This window comes from Lucilia sericata, unplaced genomic scaffold (assembly GCF_015586225.1).
Source record: "Lucilia sericata isolate MDLA Ls3-8-SP2 unplaced genomic scaffold, ASM1558622v1 Contig000699F_arrow, whole genome shotgun sequence".
In the NCBI taxonomy this organism is placed as follows: domain Eukaryota; kingdom Metazoa; phylum Arthropoda; class Insecta; order Diptera; family Calliphoridae; genus Lucilia; species Lucilia sericata.
In genome coordinates, this window is record NW_023994702.1 from 218692 (window position 1) to 243758 (window position 25067).

Consider the following 25067-nt stretch of genomic DNA (forward strand, 5'->3'; position numbering starts at 1 on the left):
TATAGTATGAGCAGACCCCAAGAAATACTCTCAACAGATACTAGACTATAATCTGAGGGCATTTTAGTCTATAGTCTAAGAATAATCCAGTCTACAGTTTAAGCATATTAAAGTCTATAATTTGAAGATACAGCTGAGTATTTTATGAGGAGACTCTAATCTATAGTTTGTGTAGACTGATGACCCTGAACTCTATCATTTAAGCAGACTGTAGTCTATAGATTGAAGAGACTATAGTCTATAGACTAAGGAGACTATAGTCTATAGACTGATGAGTGTTCTATGAGGAGATTCTAGTATATAGATTGTGGAGACTGTGGTTCATAGAATGAGGACCCTGAACTTAATTTTAAGCAGACTATAGCCTACAGATTGAGGAAGCTATAGTCTATAGACTGAGGAGACTATAGTCTATAGACTGACGAGTATTCTATGAGGAGACTCTAGTCTATAGATTGTGGAGACTGTAGTTCATAGAATGATAATCCTGAACTCTATAATTTAAGCAGACTATAGTCTATAGACTGAGAAGTCTATAGTCCACAGACTGGGGAGACTATAGTCTATAAACTGACTAGTATTCTATGAGGAGACTTTAGTCTATAGATTGTGGAGACTGTAGTTCATAGAATGAGGACCCTGAACTTAATTTTAAGCAGGCTATAGTCAGTATAGACATATTGAGGAGACTATAGTCTATAAAATATAAAAAATATCAGTTTTTACTCAAAGCCTACTTTTAGGCTGAAAAATTAAAGCATACATTTAGGGGTAATTAAAAAAAAACACTCAAATTTATTTTATAATTTACAATAACAAATAAATTTGTTTTAATATACCATTTAAATATCTAATAATGTTCAAAACTTTATAACAAATAATTTTATCTAAAGTATTTATTCAATAAAAACTTTAAATTAACATTAACTAAAGCATACTTTTTGACAGATTTAAAGAAAAACTGTTTACTCAAAACTGAAATACTAAATCGAAACAAAAATTAAAACTTTAGTATTGAACAATAAAAATATGTATACATATTTAAGTAAAAAAAAATAATATTATTCACATTCATCAAGCAAAAAGTGTTTATATACCTGATTGTGAAAAGCATACTTTTAGGAGTCAAGGTTAAAAGAAATTTGTTGATTATAAATAAAAAAAATCTCTCATATTTTCTTAGTTTTCCATAAAAAAATTTAAATATTTGCTTTAATATATGTATATAAAAGCAACAACAACTAAAACATGGCTAAAAGAAAGAAAACTTTTAAAGTGAATTTTAAATAAAAATGTTTAACTAAAAAAACAACAAAACGAACAACACCAAACCCATAATTTTTCTTATATAAAATCAATGTAAATAGAATCGAATTTCCTAGAAGAAGAAAGAAAAAACTTAAAAGGCAAAACAAATTTCCAGCTAAGAAACAAATAAAGGCATATCTTCAAATATTTGGAATCATAAACACACCCACACCACAAATTAAAACTGATAACAAACAAATCAAAAGGATAAACACACGTGTCTAGGAAATTTGATGCAAAAAACCTAACCTTAACTTCATAGGGCTCTCAAGTAAAAAAAAAAAAAAACAAGCAGCATTTTAGGCGCTAAAAAGCACAAACTAGAAAAAACAATGAAGACCTTTAAAGCTTTAACACAAAAAAAGTTAACTGTTTTATTAGCCATCATATTTATAACACAAATCAATGCTGTAATCAGCCAACAGGAAGATGAATTACAAAATAACAGAGGCTGGAGATTGGCTAACAATACAACAAACATAGAGCCTTTAATGGTGATGGTGGTGGGAGATATAGAGGCCACAGCCATTAGCTCTACCAGCAAAACGCCCTATTTAACTAACAATATGGCTGATATTAACCAAAACCCTGATGAAAATGAAGACATGAATAACAACAACAACGATGAGCATGCTAATGACAACGATAATAATATAACACCTCAGGCTTATAAATATTATAGCAATCAGCAAGAAAAACATAAAACTCTAAATCAACTACAGCACAACAAACATAAAAATCATTTTCAACATGCTGGACAACAGCTGTCAGGCCATAACACCAAGCAACATCGTCATCATCAACATCATCCTACACAACATCATCAACGTCCACACAGATATCGATATCCTGCAAATCATTACTCTAGCAAATATCCTTTTGAAAAGCATAAACATCATGTTAAACATCATCGACAGCATCATCAACAACCTGAAGTGGAACAACAACCAAACCAACACCACCACCATAATCACCAAAGTCCTCATAGCAAAACGCAAATAAAACAAAAACTAAATCCCTCTTTGTCTTCATATGAAAATAAACAATTAACTATTGCTACGGAAATGCTAAAGCAACCAACTATAGAAAACTATAAAAAAGAAAAACTAACAACATCTACGTATGCGAAGCAGCAGCAGCATAATAGAAATATTGATGATTTTGTTAACATAACGCCAGAGGATTTTAATTATCAAAATGATGATGATTTTGAAATGTTGTGGCAAAATGATAATGAAAGAGAATCTTTAAATAGAAATCAAAATGTAAAACATTATAGTATTACAACACCAGCAACCAAGCATAACAATAAGCATGCAACCATGCTAACGCCGTATTACGATGATGATGGTGATGATGCAACAACTTTGTCATTACCTTTTGTCAACGTAGGTGATGATGATATCAGCATCAGCAGCACCACTAGCACGCCATATTCCTTTGCCAGTGATGCTCAAACATTTGCCGATGATTTCTTTTTTGATAATGACAATAAATTCCCTTATCTAACACATCTCTATCATCAGCCTCATCATACCCAATCCCAGGGTCAAGGAGCTCAAATGGGTGATTATTTTGCTGCCTCACCCCGTTCGGGTAGACATCGTGGTCGTGCTACTTCTCATATAATAGCCAGTCATAACCTTTTACATTCGGTGGGTTCGAAAAAATTTCGTTCTTTACCTGAAACCGATCAAGAATATCAAATGCAACGTTTACTTTATGCCCCGCCCACACAAAGACATTGGCCGGTTAAACGTGAGGCCGTAGTAGAGGGTGATGTTATATTAGGTGGCCTTATGATGGTGCATTCTAGAGAGGATACTATCACCTGTGGACCCATTATGCCGCAGGGTGGCATCCAGGCTTTAGAGGCCATGTTATATACTATTGATAGGATTAATGAAATGGATTTATTGCCTAATATTACTTTGGGTGCTCATATTTTAGATGACTGTGATAAGGATTCGTATGGTTTGGAAATGGCAGTGGATTTTATTAAAGGTAAGTAAGCACGGGGGAAGAGGGGACAGGGAAATGGGTAAATATTTTGGTACAAATTTTAAATCTAAAAACACAATAAACTATGGTCAATAATCTCATCAGAACATGCATATAGTCAGCTATAGTCTGAGTAGATTATTTCTTATAGTCTGAGTATACTATAGCCTATATTCTAAATAGACTATAGCGTCTAGTCTAAGTAGACTATAGCCTATAGTCTAACTAGACTTTAGTCTATAGTCTGGGCACACTATAGACTATATTCTATTTATAGTCTGAGTAGACAAAAGCCTATAGCCTGAATATACTATGGCCTATAATCTGAATAGACCATGGCCTATAGTCTGAGAAGACTATAAACTATAGTCTGAACAGATTGTAGCTTATAGTCTTAGTAGACTATTGCCTATAGTCTGAGTAGACTATAGCCTGTAGTCTGAGTAGACTATAGTCTATAGTCTGAGTAGACTACAGCCTATAGTCTGAGTAGACTATAGCCTATAGACCGTTCGACTATAGCCTATAGCCTGTGTAGACTAGAGCCTATAGTCTGAGTAGACTATAGTTTATGTAGATTATGGCTATAGTCTGAGTAGACTACAGCCTATAATCTGAGTAGACTATAGCCTATAGTCTGAGCACACTACAGTAGACTATAGCCTATAATCTGAATAGACTATGGCCTATAATCTGAATAGACCATGGCCTATAGTCTGGGAAGACTATAACCTATAGTCTGAGTAGATTGTAGCTTATAGTCTGAGTAGACTATAGTCTATAGTCTGAGTAGACTATAGCCTATAGTCTCAGTAGACTATATCCTATAGACCGTTAGACTATAGCCTATAGCCTGTGTAGACTATAGCCTATAGTCTGAGTAGAATATAGTCTATAGTCTAAGTAGACTATAGCATGTAGTCTTAGTAGACTATAACCTATATTCTGAGTAGACTATAGCCTATAATCTGAGAAGACTATAGCCTATAGTCTGAGTAGTCTATAGCCTATAGTCTGAGTAGACTATAGCCTATAGTCTGTGAAAACTATAGTCTATAGACTGAGTAGACTATAGCCTATAGTCTGAGTAGACTAAAGTGTATAGTCTGAGTAGATTATAGCGTATAGTCTTAGTAGACTATAGCGTATAGTCTGAGTACACTATAGCCTATAGTCTGAGTAGACTATTGCCAATAAACAGATAGTCTCTGCAAACTATAGTCCGTAGACTGTCGATGGTCTGTGCAGAACATTAGTCGATAGTCTGTGCAGACTATAGTCAATAGTCTGAGTAGGCTATGAGTAGTCAATAATCAGATTAGATAGTAGGCAATATAGAAGTAGTATTATTCGATGGTCTAAGTAGATTATAGTCTACAGTAGTTTACTTAAATAGTGTATTGTTCTAAGTCTGAAGTGGACTTCAATTTATAGTCTGAATAGACTAAATTGCATATTCTCAATAGACTATAGTTTATACACTCGGTCTGTGTAGTCCATGGACTTCTACGATTCTAAGAAATCGTATACAATTTTACAATTTAATTTTATTCCGTACTTTTCTAAGAAATAAAAATATATTTTATTTTCTTGAATGTGATTATTTTAACACTCTTATAATAAATATACTTATGTGTAAGTATTATTACAAATACAAAAATAAAGTTCTAAAGAAAACTTTTTAATTTAGTTTTCTATACATATAGCTTTTTTTATGAAATTTTTATAAGTTTTCCTAAAATACACACAAACTAACACGTGTGTAGGAAAAAAGAAAAGTTACAAAAACTCCAAAATTAAATTATATTATGAAATAGAACTGTATTAAAGTTGGTAACAAATAAAAAACTTTTATCATAAGTATATAGTCCACAATTTAAAGCAATAAAAATATATATTACTAAAATTATCAAACTAAAAACAGAACTGAAAGGAAAACGAACAAAATGGGAGTATAAAGAAAAAATTTCCTTTAACAAAATTTAACACTACAACTAAAGGGTGTAATAAATTATATATTCAATTTGTTGAGTAATAAATTTTCATTTAAGCAATTAACTACTTATATCATGTTTACTTAAGAAAATATTTCATGTTAATTTATTATTATGTAAGAAAAAAAAAATTACGTAAATTATTTTTTTTGGGCATTTAAGAAGAAATTATTAACCATCATATAGTGGTGTTATTTATCAACTTAAATACACACTAGTGTGTATGGTTTCTTGTTGGTTAAACAGATAATTTTCATAAAATGAAAATGAAATTGAAATTAAATGCACAGATTTTAGTAAAAGAGAGAGAGCATATCAAGGCAAAGCATACACAGAGATTTTTACCCATCCGCAAACATTGTTATATAAATAACTGTTTAAGGAGTGAGCTGAATGAGACAAGATTAGGATATGCTATACAACGATAGTGTAGAGTAAACATTGCTATTTAGTGGTTTAAAAGATACCAAAAAAGGCCCAAAAAAAGGTACCAAACTACAGTTTTTACCCGTTTACTACTAAAACGTACCAAAATTTCGCAAAACTACCAGACACCTGTCCGCTTTGCGAATAAACCAGAATAAGTGTAATAATTTTGTTGTATCTGTTTTAGTTTAGGAGTTATGAGGTTGCCGAATTTACGCGTTTTTACCCCTTTTAACCCGTAGAAAGTTAGATCCATTCCTATACTGAATAGAAGAAAGACAGACAAACAGCTTGACTAGGCTATAGTATGTAGTTTCAGTAGACTATAGCTACAGTTAAAGGAGATTATGATCTATAGTTTGGGATCCGAGTCTAAGAAAAATTCAGAAAATCTAAGCTGCTTCAACTTGTCATCGTCCTTATCCTTTTTTTTCTCTACCAAACAACTTACCACAAGTGACAAAAAAAAACCATGACATTCAACTCCTATGCTTATTGTTCAAGAACTGTACATTAGGGTGGTTGTAGTTTTAAAAATTTTATGATAGGCAAACAGTTGTAGAAATAAGCTTTCTAAGCAAAAATATCCTCTAGGATTTTGGTATATTTAGAGCCTCCCTAATAAGCAGTAGATCTGTTAGTATATTGATATACTATATATAAACTGGCAATATCAACCAGTAACAATAATATGATTGCTTATATGACATCAATTTAATTCAGTGATTTGGAAAATTATATTTGCTCTGCCTGTTATCCTGACTATATGTATATGCTTCTCTATAAGTATTTTCTATTTTATGTCATAAATTCATTCCAAAAATCTCTGTGTATGTGTGTGTGTAACTGTAGAGATACTTGCTTGTTAATAATAGTAAATATTTCTTTTATTTTTACATAAAATTTAACAAAATTAGTAGCAATAAATAACAAAGTAGACTATAGCCTATAGTCTGAGTAGGCAATAGCCTATAGTCTGAGTAGACTATAGCCTATAGTCCGAGTAGACTATAGCTTATAGTCCGAGTAGACTATAGCCTATAGTCCGAGTAGACTATAGCCTATAGTCCGAGTAGACTATATCCTATAGTCTGAGAAGACTATAGCCTATAATCTGAATAGACTATAGCCTATAGGCTGAGTAGACCATAGCCTATAGTCTGAGTAGACTATACCGTATAGTCTAAGTAGACTATAGCCTATAGTCTAAGTAGTCTGAGTAAACTTTAGCCTATACTCTAAGTAGACTATAGCCTATAGTTTGAGTAGACAATAGCCTATAGTCTGAGTATACTATAGTCCATAGTCTGGGTAGACTATAGCTTATAGTCCTATGTAAATTATAGCCTATAGTCCGAGTAGTTGATAATCTGAGTAGACTATAGTCGATAGTCTGAGTAGAATATAGTCAATAGTCTGAGTAGACTATAATTGAATATAGGAGTAGACAATAGTCAATAATCTGCATAGACTATAGTCGATAGTCTGAGTAGACTCTAGCCGATAGTCTGAGTAGAATCTTGTCGATAGTGTGAGCAGATTAAAGTCTATAGTCTGTGTAGACTATAGTTAGTAATGTGAGTCGACTATAGTCGATACTCTGAGCAGAATGTAGTAGTTAGACAGAGTAAACTGTGTTCGACAGACTGAGTAGACTACAGTCTATAGTCTGATTTTTTAGGTTTGTCAAGTTTTCTATTAAGAAATTTAGTTGTTTATAGCATTTTGAGTTGTAGTTTGTTCTCCAGAAACAATTACATTAAACTATAGACAAAAGTCTTCTCAGGTCTTTCACTATCATTTGTCAGGTTGTAGACAATAGTTACTGCGACTTAGACTTTAACTACAATGTTTTCAAATTATAATTTACTCCAACAATATTTTATTGCATTTTTTTTAAAAGAAAACTTTTATATTTCAATTAAAAATCTGAAGCAGCACTTATTAAAATACATTTATGAGCTTAAAAATTGAGTCTTTTATTTCTTAAATAACTCTTTGTTTGAATTGTTATGCATTTTATGGCAATTCCTGGTATTGTACTCACGCACACATACACACACACACATTGCCGGATATTTTTCTTTTTTTCATTTCACTTAATATTTCTTTCATTTCTTGATTTTCTTCAACTCAAAAAAAAAAAAAAAACTATATAACAAAAGAAAATGAATAATTTTTTTTAACTACAAATGCCTTTACTTTTTTTTAAATCCTTAGTTATGCATGTATATGTGAGGAGTACCACGTCTAAAGAGTAAGTTTTTTTTTATATTATTCAAGGTGACAAAAGAAAAACTGCTCCATTTCCTGTTGCAGACAAATATTTATATAGTTTTCTTTCCTGTCGTTTTTTTAGTAAGACTGGGAGTACTTTCTACTATTGTAGTGCCTATGCTATTGTTATGCAAATACAGATGCACAAGAAAAACATCTTCTGTTTCTTTAAGTTGTGTTTTATTGTTATTTCGTCAAAAAGTGCACAAAAATATTCAATGCAATGGGGACATTTTTTTAATAAATTAATGTAGTAAAGAAATTTAAAAACATAATTACTTTGTGTTATTACTATAGGTGAAGATATAAAGAAGCTGTTTCCTCTTTCTAGGCTTATTATAGTCTAGTTAGATTATAGGTTATAGTCTACTTAGGCTTTTGGCTAAAGTCTACTCAGACTATAGGCTATAGTCTACTTCGACTATAGGATATAGTCTTCTAAGACTATAGGCTATATTCTTCGCAGACTATTGGCTATATTCTTCTCAGACTATTGGATATATTCTACTCAGACTATTGTCTATAGTCTTTTCGGAGTATTGGCTATAGTCAACTCAGACTACATTCTATAGTCTACTCAAACTATAGGCTATAGTCTACTCAGACTGTAGGCTATAGTCTACTCAAACTATTGGTTATATTCTACTCAGATTATAGGCTATAGTTCGCTCCAACTATAGGCTATAGTCTTCTCAGACCATTAGCTATAGTCTCCTCAGACTATTAGATATAGTCTACTCAGACTATAGGCTTTAAAACAATAATAACTTTCTGAAAATTAAAATTTGTTAATACATTGAAACAACTAATTTGTGTGGTACAGTCGGGCGTATGATTGTTGTGAAATGCAAACAAAAAATAATCATACGTTTAGGTGACCATAAGTTTTAGCAAGAAGTAAACCTACACAGACAACAACTGTAAACTATGGATAATATTCCTCTCATATGAAAATAGAAAACTATATGTTCTGATAGTTTCTCATTGGTACCCAATAACAGAAGCATTTAAAGATTTTTAGTGATGTAAATGTACTTTATTATGATAATTTGATGAGAATCTTCTTGTATTCATTAGAATTCTAAAGTTTGTTTACAGTTAACTTCGCTAAGGGTAGCTTAACAGCCAGGGTATATTAGTAGGCTATAGTCTGCTGAAACTATAGTTTGTAGCCGGATCGAAGTATAGACTAAGTCTGCTCTAGCTAGGGACTTTACCCTACTATTTGCTTAGACTATACTCTACTATATGCTACTTTTTTTAACAGCACATATGTATATAAAAAAGTTCATTAAATATACATATTAGTATAATTTGTTCAACTAAGCATAATGAGATATACATTTAAACATATACTAAAATACTTTTTTTTGTTTTTTTTTTCAATTTAATGCTCAAATGCACAAACTTATTACGCATTAGAAAAAACTTAAACAGGAAATAAAAAACAGTTTATAAAATCCCCAATGCACAAGCAAAATAAAAATTTACGTAATAACTTTGTATAAGAGGGGGTTGTGGATATAATTTAATAGGATTTCCTGGTTTCCGTTAAACATGATTATATAATATTGATTAGAAAATAAGTAGTCAAATTTAAATTAAAATATGAAATGAGGTTTTATGCTACAGTAGACTAGATTAAGGATTTTAAGGCACTTTGGAAAACATTAGTTTACTCTAGAGGGTGTAGTAGAGTTAATAACACTCTGCTAAAGTAAAGTAAATTTACCTTTAAGTTTAGAGTAGAGTACACAGCACTTCTATATATAATTATAAATTACCTTGAAGTTTTTTTTAAGAACAATCAGTTTCATTTTGCTGCATAATTTTATTGACAATACTAACCTGCAAAAAAAAAAAGAACACAAAAATAAACAATCATTTTATTTAGTAAATAATAATTTGCATAATTATTTTTATAAATGTACATTAAAATTCATTTAATTAAACTAAAAATACATAATGCTAGGTTTGCAATTCAATTTAAATTCAATTTAAAAATAATGATAAATTTCTGAAAATTCAAATTTATTAAATACATTGAAACAACTCAATTATGTGGTACAGCCGGGCGTATGATTGTTGTTGAAATGCAAACAAAAAATAATCATACGTTTAGGTGACCATAAGTTTTAACAAGAAGTAAAATTTTGTAATTAAACTACTATAATAAACCCCTCAAAACTATGCTACATTGATATAAGCTTAGCATAGTAAACTGAATATTCAAAAGAAATTCATTAGAATTCTAAAGAATAAAATTGAAAATTTGAAATAACTTTGACAAATCCAAAGGAGCAAACAACTGTATTTTGTTTAAATCCTGTATAAATTTGTTCAGTTTCAGTTTTACTAACAACAATTTACTTTTATTTTCACAGGTTCCATTAGCAACATAGATGATGCTGAATATCATTGCAACAAGACTACTGTACGTAAAGTTATTTCTGGTGTAGTGGGTGCTGCCTCATCGGTTACTTCTATACAAGTGGCAAATTTACTCAGATTGTTTCGTATACCACAGGTGAGTGTTGCTTGGTTTTATTGAGAAATATAAAATTATCAAGAAATTTAAAAGATTTCAAAGGTAAAGAATATTTAAAACAGAATCATAAATTGTTTCAGTTTCCTGTTAAAATAATTTGCTGCACAATTGTAAGAATTTTTTTAGCTAGAATTTTTTCTAGAAAACTATTTCTAGAAAATTCTTACCAAATATCACTAATAAATCTAATTATTCTTAATAATTCAAAAAGTACGCCAAAGTTTATCTTGATAATAATGTTGATAAATAATTTATGGAAGCTTAAGCCATTTTCTAAAAGGCTTCATATATCAAGGCTAAGGTCAAGAGATGACCCATCATTAATGACTAATCTGGGTGTAAAAAGAGCCACTGAAGCTAAGGTAAAAAAACTCAAAACAAAATTTCAATGAAACTTTATATACATGGCCCTAAGATAATGCTCTATTTTTGGTGAGACCAAATAAGTCACATCTATTATTATAGGAAACCTTTACCGCACCCAACTGATTAATTTAAAGTAACCCTTGCCCAAAACATGAATAGAACTTATGGTCAATTATGAAGGCGTATTTAATTTTCCTATGAAAATTTGCGTTTTTAACTTAAAAGTCAATTTATCATTAAAAATTTTACTTAAATTTTCGTTTAAATTTCCACTCAAAATTTGAGTGTGTTTCTTTAATAAGAAATGTTTCATTAAAATATAAGGTTTTCACTAAAAGTAGCTTTTTCCCTAAAAATATGATTTTTTACTAAAAATTTAGCTTTTTCTTAAAAATTTGAATGTTTACTAAAAATTCCATTTTTCGCAAAATATTCGATTTTTAACTGGAAATAAAACTTTTTGCTAAAAATTCGATTTGACCCTAAAAATTAATTTTTTCACTAATGATGTAATTTTTCTTAAAAAATTTTACTTTTCCTGAAAAAATTAATTTTCCATAAATTTTTCACAAAAAAAATTAACGAAATTTTCAATAATGATGTGATGTTTCCTAGTTAGTTAGTTAGTTAGTAGTTAGTTAGTTAGTAGTTAGTTAGTTAGTAGTTAGTTAGTTAGTTAGTTTAGTTAGTTAGTTAGTTAGTTAGTAGTTAGTTAGTTAGTAGTTAGTTAGTTAGTTAGTTAGTTAGTTAGTTAGTTAGTTAGTTAGTAGTTAGTTAGTTAGTAGTTAGTAGTAGTTAGTTAGTTAGTTAGTTAGTTAGTTAGTAGTTAGTTAGTTAGTTAGTTAGTAGTTAGTTAGTAGTTAGTTAGTTAGTAGTTAGTTAGTTAGTAGTTAGTTAGTTAGTTAGTTTAGTTAGTAGTTAGTTAGTTAGTTAGTTAGTTAGTTAGTTAGTAGTTTAGTTAGTAGTTAGTTAGTTAGTTAGTTAGTTAGTAGTTAGTTAGTTAGTTAGTAGTTAGTTAGTTAGTAGTTAGTTAGTTAGTTAGTTAGTTAGTTAGTAGTTAGTAGTTAGTTAGTTAGTTAGTTAGTAGTTAGTTAGTAGTTAGTTAGTTAGTTAGTTAGTTAGTTAGTAGTTAGTTAGTTAGTTAGTTAGTTAGTTAGTTAGTTAGTTAGTTAGTTAGTTAGTTAGTTAGTTAGTTAGTTAGTTAGTTAGTTAGTTAGTAGTTAGTTAGTTGTTAGTTAGTAGTTAGTTAGTTAGTTAGTTAGTTAGTTAGTTAGTTAGTTAGTTAGTTAGTTAGTTAGTTAGTTAGTAGTTAGTTAGTTAGTTAGTTAGTTAGTTAGTTAGTTAGTTAGTTAGTAGTTAGTTAGTTAGTTAGTTAGTTAGTTAGTTAGTTAGTTAGTTAGTTAGTAGTTAGTTAGTTAGGTAGTTAGTTAGTTAGTTAGTTAGTTAGTTAGTTAGTTAGTTAGTTAGTTAGTTAGTTAGTTAGTTAGTTAGTTAGTTAGTTAGTTAGTTAGTTAGTTAGTTAGAGTAGTAGTTAGTTAGTTAGTTAGTTAGTTAGTTAGTAGTTAGTTAGTTAGTTAGTTAGTTAGTTAGTTAGTTAGTTAGTTAGTTAGTTAGTTAGTTAGTTAGTTAGTTAGTTAGTAGTTGTTAGTTAGTTAGTTAGTTAGTTAGTTAGTTAGTAGTTAGTTAGTAGTAGTTTAGTTAGTTAGTTAGTAGTTAGTTAGTTAGTTAGTTAGTTAGTTAGTTAGTTAGTTAGTAGTTAGTTAGTTAGTTAGTTAGTTAGTTAGTTAGTTAGTTAGTTAGTTAGTTAGTTAGTTAGTTAGTTAGTTAGTTAGTTAGTTAGTTAGTTAGTTAGTTAGTTAGTTAGTTACTTATTTGGTCTATACAGTAATATTCTAATCTTATGTTTTCCCTTAAATGTCTGTCCAGAGCTGTCATTGAAAAATGTAATTTTAATTATTTCCTTTTATCTATTTCCTTTTGCAAAGTGTCACCAACATTTTATGGTTTACCACAACAAAATAACTTGTTAATGAGAACTGCATTTTCAGCACATTTGCTCCATATTATTCTCATGCTTAATAGAACATATATTTGTCCTTCTCAAGATTTACATGAAACTCATTTGATACTTTAACTATTTCAAGTACTTTCAAATTAATAGTTTTTTTTACATTTATTGCAAATAAATTTTCATTCTATTGTTCATCTCACTCTAGATAACTTATTTAAATTTATCACTTACTTTTCCACTTTCAACATGATGGTGAAAATAACTTAATTTCATTGCTTTTAAATAGAAATATTTTATTTTATCGGGAATTTTTAGTTTTCTTTTTTTTTTTTTTTTCTTGTTCATCTTGCTGATGCAACTGCATTTTAAGTAGAAAAAACATACACCCTCTGAAAATTTATTTGCCACACAGCTGTTGTATGTTATCTCTAGAATAAATACTATTGATGTGACCTTTTTTCGTTTTGCTCGAATGTGTGTTGCAATATGGTATGTTGTAAAAAAGAAATAATGTTAATATAAATTTGTTTTTGTGCAGCATCACAATATACCGCAAAAAAAAACTGAAAAAAATATATAAAATTTTTATGGGAAAAAAGACCAAAAAAATGGAGGGTGTTGAATTTCAAATTATATAAGTATAATGAAATAAAATAAAATTATACCATGTATGTACGTATCAATTGAAATCTACAATGAAAATGTTATAGTGTCACGAACGTTTAGGAAAAAATTGAAATCAAAGCAAATTAAATACATATGTTTTTATGGAAGTTGAATGTCATTTTTTTTACAACAAATACAAATTCTAGGTATATACATGAGTAAAGTTTTAATACGCAAACGGTTGTTAGTGGCAACATTCAAATACACATACATACACTTAACAAGTAAGACAAACGATTGTCATTGATATGGCAGGCAGTTCGATTGTAGTATTTAATTAAACTGAGCCACTGTGCTGAATATAACCTTTGTGCTGCAAGTACGTTTTCATACTTTCAACGAGGGTTGTAAATATGACAAATGTTCCATTTGTCCATTTGTATTCAATAAAACAAAGGCAATATAACAAAGAAATAGAAAAAACATTTCGAGACTGGAATTGTTAACGAGCAGTATCTCTGGGGTGTAACTAATCTTATAAAAATAAGAACTAGCAAAAAAATATGCCATAAAATTGTAGTTATTTTGTGCAGAAAAATCATAATTTCTTGCAACATAATAGTTCAAGGGGGGTGGTATGAGTAATAAAAAAAAATATTTAATTAAATGTTAATCATACGCAAGTTGACATTTAACAAGTAATATAACGACCAATAAAAATAAACCATAATAAAATTCTTTAACAAAAAAATCTCTCAGTATTTAACTGGAAACAAAATGTTCTACTAAACACGTGCAGTTGTTGGAAAGAAAAAAAAATTCTCATTTGTTTAATAATGTAAAAAATAACAATTCTTCTTAAATCATTATTTCCTTGAAATTCCTCAACAATACTTTCTTTTCACACATTCATTAAATCCAGATTTAACTACAGAAAAATTCCACCATTATCTTTAGGTTGCCATGGTTTGGCATGATATAAATATTCTTTACAACATTTATACGATTTTTCCTTCCTGTTTCATGGTTTTCTTTTCATTATTACTTTTTACCTGGTTTGTAATTAAAAAGCATCATCATGTTTGGTATTACTTTTGTATTCTAACAATACGTTGGTATTTTCAATTATTCATCTTACGTTTTCTTTCTGCGAGATTCTTTTCTCAAATCTTATACAATCTGTTCAGATTGTATTCTTTTATTAAAAAAAAATAGCAACTAATTGGCAAGCAAATGCGCCAAATGCTCTATTTACAATCCGCAATCAATTGGTATTTCAATAATTTATAACAAGTTCAACATTACTATTCCAACGCCATTACTCTACTTGCTAATTGTATTGATTGCTATTTATAACAGAAATCCATCAGAGATGTAGTAGGTTTTTTTTTCACAAATTCTTTGGCCATTTAGAGTAATTAAGTAATTATCTATGGCATGTTTGCCTTAGGCTTTTATGAACATGAAAGGAACTGCAGTAAATTGAAATTTTGATTAACATACTTATGTAAATCTGTTTGGCAGTATTTCTATAAGAATTTTAACAATTTCAATTTGCAGAAATTCCTTTTGAAAGTTATTATATGCATGAAAATTGTTTTATATTTATTTGTTCATAATATAATACATTTAAATAGTTTAATTCACAATAATAAATAAGAGCTTAAAAGGGGTATAATTTGCTCCATGTTATGTATTTCAAATGTATTTATTTGCAGGCTTCATAAAAAAGCTAAACATTTTACAATAGAATAACGACAGCTGCAATAAATGGCTTGAATGGTATTATAAATTTAATTAAATGGTATATTTTTAACAAAAGGCTTTGCGTATTTTCCATTTTTTTAACAATTCAATGTATTTGTACTTAATATCACGGCGAAACACTTAACTACTGGAACAGAAAATTTAAAAAAAGTTAGAGAAAAAGTATGGGAGAAGAGTAGGATAGCGATAGGATAGACGAACGAAACTAAACAACGAACTAAAACTAAAAGAACAACGAACTAACTAACAACTAACTAACGAACGAATAAGCACGAACGACTAAAACAACTAAAACTAACGAACGAACTAAAACAACGAACAGAACGAACTAACGAACGAACGAACGAAAACGAACGAACGAACGAAACGAACGAACAAAAGAACAACGAACGACGAACGAACGAACGAACCGAACGAAACGAACTAACGAAACGAACGAAAAACGAAACTAACGAAAAATAACGAACGAACGAACGAAACGAACGAACGAACGAACGAACGAACGAACGAACTAACAAGAACGAACGAACGAACGACTAAACTAACGAACGAACGAACACAACGAACAAACTAAAAACGAACGAACGAACTAAACGAACGAACTAACGAACTAACGAACGAACAACGAACGAACGAACGAACGAACGAACGAACGAACAACGAACGAACGAACGAACGAAACGAACGAACGAACGAACGAACGAACGAACGAACGAACGAACGAACGAACGAAACGAACGAACGAACGAAACGAACGAACGAACAACGAACGAACGAAGAACTAAAACGAACAAAACTAATAACTAAAACGAACTAAACTAACGAACAACTAACTAACGAACTAACTAACTAACTAACAACTAACTAACTAACAAACTAACTAACTAACTAACTAACTAACTAACTAACTAACTAACTAACTAACTAACTAACAAACTAACAAACTAACTAACTAACGGATTTTTTGTGAAAAATTGGACCTTTAGCGAAAAACCGGGTTTTCAGTGAAAAAATCGAATTTTTAGTAAAAATTGGATTTTCAGTGAAAAGTTGGATTTTTAGTGAAAAATTGCATTTTTAGTGAAAAATTGGATTTTTAATGAAAAATTGGATTTTTAGTAAAAAATTGGATTTTAAAAATCCAATTTTTTGTGAAAAATCTGATTTTTGAAAAAGAATCAAGTTTTTTGTGAAAAAAATATGTGAAAAATTTATTTTTAGTGAAAATCGGATTTTTAGGGGAAATTATATTTTAATGAAAAGTCGGATCTACTGACGAAAAATCTTAATTTTAATTCAAACCTAAATTTTAAATAAAATCAATCAATAATTCGCTAGTAACACAATAATCATGGAAGAATCTAATTTTTAACTAAAATCAGGTTTTTAATAAAAAACATCAATCAATCAATTGCCCAGTTACACAATAATCTTCTTCGATTAAACTACTAATTTTTTAACGTCAAATATGTTTTGCATTCCTGGACGATAATGGTTTGTCGTGCTAAAATCGCCAATTATGAAACCCACAAAACACTTGTCGCACATTTACTATAAAGTGAGCTTTAGCTCAGATTAATTTCCAATTAAAGATGTTTTGTTGGCACAAAAATATATTCTTATATTCCTGACAAAAAACTTTAATTAAATATTTAATGATATTATATATTTATAGCAAAATAATATAAGTACACATATATATATTATTATATATTTATTACACATATATTATAATTATAAGTACACATTATATATAAATAAACCTCATTTTTGTTTAGATCTATTCCAAACAAAAACTGCAATTGAAGAAAAATAACATAAAAATTTTATAGCATAAAAATTATAGAATTTACCAAAAAAAAAATAAATAAATAAAAAATAACATTATAATAACAATAATACAAACGCATCCAAGTATAAACATTGAAGCGTTAAATGTGACACGCCTGTAGCATTCGTTAAAAAAAAAAAAAAAAACAACAGAAAAATAGCATCAGAGCATCAAAAACATTCGTTTCGTAATGCCAAAGCATCCAGCATAGCACCAACAAAATGTGGCAGCCACAAAAAAATAAAAAAGTAAATAAAATAAATTCGCCTTTGCCACTGTTACACACACATATACACATAGACGTTGCTGCTACTGCTGTTTATTTAAGGATGCTGCAATATTGCTGTGGTTTTTCTTTTTGGTTCGTTGTGTGTCAGTTCTGAATTTGGAAAATTTGCAAAAGAAAATTTTTCTTGGTTTTTTTCTATTTTTATATAAAATGAAAGTAAAACTGACATTAGTTCTATTTGGTTAAACGTGGAAATTGTGGAAGAGATTAGCTACCTTATGTTGGCTCGCCATGAGATAAAACCTTTTAAAGAAAATCATACTTGGAGGAAAATGTTCTTCATCTTTGGCACAAAATTTTCTTTAAAGAACACACTTTGGGACAAAGTTTACTAGAGAGAGTTTAGCTTGGGACAAAATTTTATACAGTATAGACTACACTACAGACTAGACTATAGCCTAGACCATAGACTAGGCTATAGACTAGACTATTGACTAGACTATAGACTAGGCTATAGACTAGACTATAGCCTAGACCATAGACTAGGCTATAGACTAGACTATAGCCTAGACCATAGACTAGGCTATAGACTAGACTATAGCCTAGACCATAGACTAGGCTATAGACTAGACTATAGCCTAGACCATAGACTAGGCTATAGACTAGACTATAGCCTAGACCATAGACTAGGCTATAGACTAGGCTATAGACTAGACTATAGCCTAGACCATAGACTAGGCTATAGACTAGGCTATAGACTAGACTATAGCCTAGACCATAGACTAGGCTATAGACTAGACTATAGGCTAGACCATAGACTAGGCTATAGACTAGACTATAGGCTAGACCATAGACTAGGCTATAGACTAGACTATAGACTAGACTATAGACTAGACTATAGACTAGACTATAGACTAGACTATAGACTAGACTATAGACTAGACTATAGACTAGACTATAGACTAGACTATAGACTAGACTATAGACTAGACTATAGACTAGACTATAGACTAGACTATAGACTAGACTATAGACTAGACTATAGACTAGACTATAGACTAGACTATAGACTAGACTATAGACTAGACTATAGACTAGACTATAGACTAGACTATAGACTAGACTATAGACTAGACTATAGACTAGACTATAGACTAGACTATAGACTAGACTATAGACTAGACTATAGACTAGACTATAGACTAGACTATAGACTAGACTATAGACTAGACTATAGACTAGACTATAGACTAGACTATAGACTAGACTATAGACTAGACTATAGACTAGACTATAGACTATAGACTAGACTATAGACTAGACTATAGACTAGACTATAGACTAGACTATAGACTAGACTATAGACTAGACTATAGACTAGACTATAGACTAGACTATAGACTAGACTATAGACTAGACTATAGACTAGACTATAGACTAGACTATAGACTAGACTATAGACTAGACTATAGACTAGACTATAGACTAGACTATAGACTAGACTATAGACTAGACTATAGACTAGACTATAGACTAGACTATAGACTAGACTATAGACTAGACTATAGACTAGACTATAGACTAGACTATAGACTAGACTATAGACTAGACTATAGACTAGACTATAGACTAGACTATAGACTAGACTATAGACTAGACTATAGACTAGACTATAGACTAGACTATAGACTAGACTATAGACTAGACTATAGACTAGACTATAGACTAGACTATAGACTAGACTATAGACTAGACTATAGACTAGACTATAGACTAGACTATAGACTAGACTATAGACTAGACTATAGACTAGACTATAGACTAGACTATAGACTAGACTATAGACTACTATAGACTAGACTATAGACTAGACTATAGACTAGACTATAGACTAGACTATAGACTAGACTATAGACTAGACTATAGACTAGACTATAGACTAGACTATAGACTAGACTATAGACTAGACTATAGACTAGACTAGACTAGACTATAGACTAGACTATAGACTAGACTATAGACTAGACTATAGACTAGACTATAGACTAGACTATAGACTAGACTATAGACTAGACTATAGACTAGACTATAGACTAGACTATAGACTAGACTATAGACTAGACTATAGACTAGACTATAGACTAGACTATAGACTAGACTATAGACTAGACTATAGACTAGACTATAGACTAGACTATAGACTAGACTATAGACTAGACTATAGACTAGACTATAGACTAGACTATAGACTAGACTATAGACTAGACTATAGACTAGACTAGACTAGATAGACTAGACTATAGACTAGACTATAGACTAGACTATAGACTAGACTATAGACTAGACTATAGACTAGACTATAGACTAGACTATAAACTTTAAACTTTTATACTACTTACAGACTGTATCCTTTGTGGCTAACTTTTCTCATGTTGTAGGGTATCAATGTTTAAGTTAAACTATCTGTAACTTTTTCCCCATTTTTACAAGTTTTCCTTTTTGCTAAAAATCAAATGCAGGTAAAACTGCTTTTAATTGTAAAGAAATTGCACAATTTGTGAAAAGAAACTGAAATGTAAAACGTGACAAGAAAACCAACTAGCATGACATTTCATGAATTTAAATGCCACGGCAAACATGTAATGAAATTTTTCGCATTTGATAAAGGAAAACGCAGCAAATAGAACTAAGAAAAGGTAAAAATGGAAATTTTTAAATTTATATTTATGAAAAACTTTTCAAATGTTTAAATAGCGTTTGACATTTAATATTAAGATGCGTTTATATATATATATATCCCACTGTTTTTAAATGTTTTCTGTCTGTAAACCAAAAAGTATGCTATAGTTTCGAAATCCTTTCTCTCTGTTTGTCTACATCTAAAGAATCATTAACCACGTTTTTCTGCATAACAAAAAGTATGTTTTGTTTATTTCCGTTGTAGCAGACATTTTATAACTATGAACTTACTTTAAACCACTGTGTTTTAAGGTTTATAACCGCAAAAAGAAAAAGTTTAAATAAAACTGATTTTGCTTTATGTCTTAACAACAACAACAAGTTCGAAAAAAAGTTTGCATTTAGCTGCAGGTGTTAGTTGTAAAAATAGAATTAACATAAAAAGCACAACTTTCAACAAAAGATAACAAAATTAGAACAACAAAAACAAAACAATAATTTATAAAAAAAGTGAAATATAAGATAAACATTTTTTTATAATAAAATTTGAAAAAATTTATTTATTCCAGGTCTCCTTTTTCTCCACCAGTCCTGAGCTAAGTAATAAACAACGTTTTGAATATTTCTCACGCACCATACCCTCGGATCACTATCAAGTTAAGGCCATGGTGGAAATAGTCAAACGCATGGGTTGGAGTTATGTCTCCATTATATACGAAGAAAGTAATTATGGCATAAAGGTAAGAATATTAAAAATTTTTAATAAATGTTTATTTATTTTTTGTTTTCAATTTCCTTTCTACGCTTTACAGGCTTTCGAGGAATTGGAAGAATTATTGGCCCGTCATAGCATTTGCATTGCTGTTAAAGAGAAACTGGTTAAGGATTCTGGTGTGGCCGATGAAATTGCATACGATAATATTGTACAAAAGTTACTGACCAAACCACGAGCACGTGGTAAGTTTAACATGGAAACAATTTTTCTTTTGAAGAACAAAAATAACAGCAACATGTAATAAATATTTAACAAAAATGTTTTGCAGCTATTTTTGTGTAAAAAATGCTTTTAATATGCAAAAAATTTCATGTATAATATTATTCAAATATTTACATCACTTATACGTCATGGTGTTCATAAGTCAAGGTGAAAAATGGACTCTTGTTAAGAATATGGTACAGACTATAATCAGGGCTATTGTCAAGACTATTGTCAAAACTATAGTACAGACTATAGCCAAACAGACCACATTCTGTACTATAGAACAGACTATAGTCTGAACTATAGAATAGACTATAGTCTGGACTATAGAATACACTATAGTCTCGACTATAGAATAGGATATAGTCCGGACTATAGAATAGAATATAGTCCGGACTATAGAATGGTCTCTAGTCTGGATTTTAGAATAGAATTTAGAATAGGATATAGTCTGGACTATATAATAGACAATAGTCTGGACTATAGAACAGACTATGGTTCTGACTATAGAACAGACTATAGTCTGGACTATAGAATAGACTATAGACTGGACTATAGAATATATTATAGACTGGATTATAGAACAGACTATAGCCTGGACTAGAGAATAGACTATAGCCTGGACTAGAGAATAGACTATAGTCTGGACTATAGAATAGACTATAGTCTGGACTATAGAATAGACTATAGTCTTGACTATAGAATAGACTATAGTCTGGACTATAGAATATACTCTAGTCTGGACTATAGTCCAGGTAGGTTAGGGGTTAGTGTTCTAGTCTGGTAGACCGGAGGTGGTGGGTTCGATTCCCACCTGAGGCACTGGTTAAGGAGCGCACAACAGGCCCGATAGAGGCCTAGGTGTATTTCTTCGGATTTGATGTATATACATCCTCCTTTCAAACTAACTAACTATAGAACAGACTATAGTCTGGACTATAGAATAGACTATAGTCTGGACTATAGAATAGACTATAGTCTGGACTATAGAATAGACTATAGTCTGGACTATAGCATAGACTATAGTCTTGACTATAGAATAGACTATAGTCTGAAATATAGAATATACTAAAGTCTGGAATATGGAATAGACTATAGTCTGGACTATAGAATATACTATAGTCTGGACTATAGAATAGACTATAACCGGGAATATAGAATATACTAAAGTCTGGAATACGGAATAGACTATAGTCTGGACTATAGAATATACTATAGTCGGAATATAAAATAGACTATAGTCTGGACTATAGAATGGTCTCTAGTCTGGACTATAGAATAGACTATAACCGGGAATATAGAATGGACTATAGAATAGGCTATTGTGCAGACTATAGTCAAGACTACAGTGCAGACTATAGTACAGACTATAGTCAAGACTATAGTACAGACTATAGTCAAGACTATAGTACAGACTATAGTCAAGACTATAGTACAGACTATAGTCAAGACTATAGTACAGACTATAGTCAAGACTATAGTACAGACTATAGTCAAGACTATAGTACAGACTATAGTCAAGACTATAGTACAGACTATAGTCAAGACTATAGTACAGACTATAGTCAAGACTATAGTACAGACTATAGTCAACACTATATAACAGACTATAGTCAACACTATATAACAGACTATAGACGAGACTATAGTACAGACTATAGACGAGACTATAGTACAGACTATAGACGAGACTATAGTACAGACTATAGACGAGACTATAGTACAGACTATAGTCAAGACTATAGTCGAGACTATAGTACAGACTATAGTCAAGACTATATTCAAGACTATAGTCAAGACTATATTCAAGACTATAGTCAAGACTATAGTACAGACTATAGTCAAGACTATAGTACAGACTATAGTCGAGACTATTGTACAGACTATAGTCGAGACTATAGTCAGACTATGGTCAAGACTATAGTACAGACTATGGTCAAGACTATAGTCAAGACTATTGTGCGGACTATAGTTAAGACTATAGTGCAGACTATAGTCAATACTTTATGTGCAGACTATAATGCCGACTATAGTCAAGACTACAGTGCAGACTATAGTCAAGACTATGGTGTAGGCTATAGTCAAGACTATGGTGTAGGCTATAGCCCAGACCAGACACGCTATAGTCAAGACCATAGTACATACTATTGTCATGACTAAAGTCAAAACTATATAATTTTCTGATTATAGTTTTTCTATTTCTCTCACCCAAATTGACCTGTTTACCCTAAATTAATACATTTTAATGCTTACATTGCAAAAAAGCCAAAAAATCTAATAATAAAAGGAGAAATAATGAATTTTCATTTCAAAAGCAAAAATGAAAAAGAAACAACTAACTATAGAAATCAGTCGATAAAAGGTATAAAGACTACAATACTAACAACAAAATAATACTGTTAAAACTAAGAAATGTCAATAACAGATGCCTTTTTATTTTGTAAGAAAATGTCATCATACCCTTTGTGCTCTCGAGTTTTGTTTTCTTTTAAAGGATAACGAAAGTTCAAGTGTCCAACGGTGTAAGGAGTGTACATAAGTATCTTGTAATAGGGAAATAGTAGCTGAGTTTTACTTATGATGAAGTGAAGTGTCTTTTCTGTAGATAAGTCAAAACTACTGCAGGGCAAATACAAAAATATATGCACCCATATACAGAGTAATTTAACACATTCACAAAAAACTATAAAGAATTCTTAACTTTTCAAAGGATTCTCATAATGTGGCCAAAAAAATACAAGTGTATTTGTCTGTTTTTTTTTTTTTTTTTTTGTATTTGCTGTTGTAAAATATTAAAAACAATGACCAGCATACACAATGAGTTTTTCTTATATTTCTTTTCATTATTTGCAGTTGTATGAATTTTAAGTAATTTTCTTGTTGTTTTTTTTTCCAAACATTTCGTACACACAGCAGCTTGTTTAGGGTTTTGAATTACAAACATGACCTCCAAACTTTCATTACAACACATACATACATAAGTAGAGTGAATTTTTATTTAGTATTCATTACTGTTCGAAAAAGGGAAGTGTTAACTGGAATTTGTTAAGTAATTTTTGTTAAAAAGGAATTTTTTAAATTACTTCTCAATGTAAAGTTGTCACACGTCTTCTCAGACTAAGTACAGACAAAGGCAAAATGTAATAAAATAATTAAGAAACAATGTAATTGACATTTTGATAAAGTGCCAAAGACAAAGTAGAAATTAAATTAGATATCGCAAAAAAATAGAATTCATATAAATAAGAAATATAACGCAGCGCTTTTTAATAAGCCAACATCTTTAAACAAAAAAACTTCCTTTCATTTTCCTCATTTGCTCATTACCAAGTCTAGTGTTTCGTTTGCATACAAATCTTAGTTTTATTGCACTTGTATTTTACTTTCTGCAACTTTATTCTCATTAATGCCTTAATATTGCTACATTTTCATTTCACCCTGAAAATACAGAAAAACTTAAAAAGTTCTCTAATAAAAATCACTTCAATGTTAGAAAAACAAGAAAAAATTGCTAAAACCACTCACTACACTAACAGCGTTTGAAAAATACTACTCATTAATTTTTCACCAACATTTGAATTGATGTTAAAAAATCGTTTCACTTTTAAGTGAAAATTCTAAAAGAAATAAAAGCTTTCAACACATTTTCCCCATATTCCCCCTATTCTGGTTAATGCAAAAGGGGGAAAAGCATTTTCACTACATCAGGCAGTATTGTATATTAAAAACACTCTACATTTTAGAATAAAAAATGTTTTAAAATAATACTTATTGTCTAAAGTTTAGCATGTAGTCCACAATAATATTTTTCTACAGAAAAACGTTCAGTGAGCGATAAATTTTCTTAAGAAAACTTATAACAAATCTTTCAGTCAATCCTCAATCATTAACTAATCAAAGTGAGAATAATTTACTACAGAAATCCAAAACGAGGAAATCGATTTTCTAAAGAAACTGATCAAACTATAGTCCCTTGACTACCCAGACTATAGCCTATTCTATAGTCTATTCTATAATCCACACTATAGCCTATTTTATAAACCAG

At 30.3% G+C, this 25067-nt stretch overlaps 1 protein-coding gene across 1 annotated transcript; it reads left to right on the forward strand.

The window, feature by feature from the left end:
- Positions 1-1294: 1294 nt before the first annotated feature.
- Positions 1295-21000, forward strand: LOC119607520 (putative uncharacterized protein DDB_G0282499; the record flags this gene model as incomplete). The annotated part of the gene is made up of 4 exons (XM_037961463.1): positions 1295-3312; positions 10391-10533; positions 20613-20783; positions 20856-21000. Coding segments are annotated over exons 1-4 (2131 nt in total), but the record flags the coding sequence as incomplete, so codon positions are not given.
- Positions 21001-25067: the final 4067 nt, after the last annotated feature.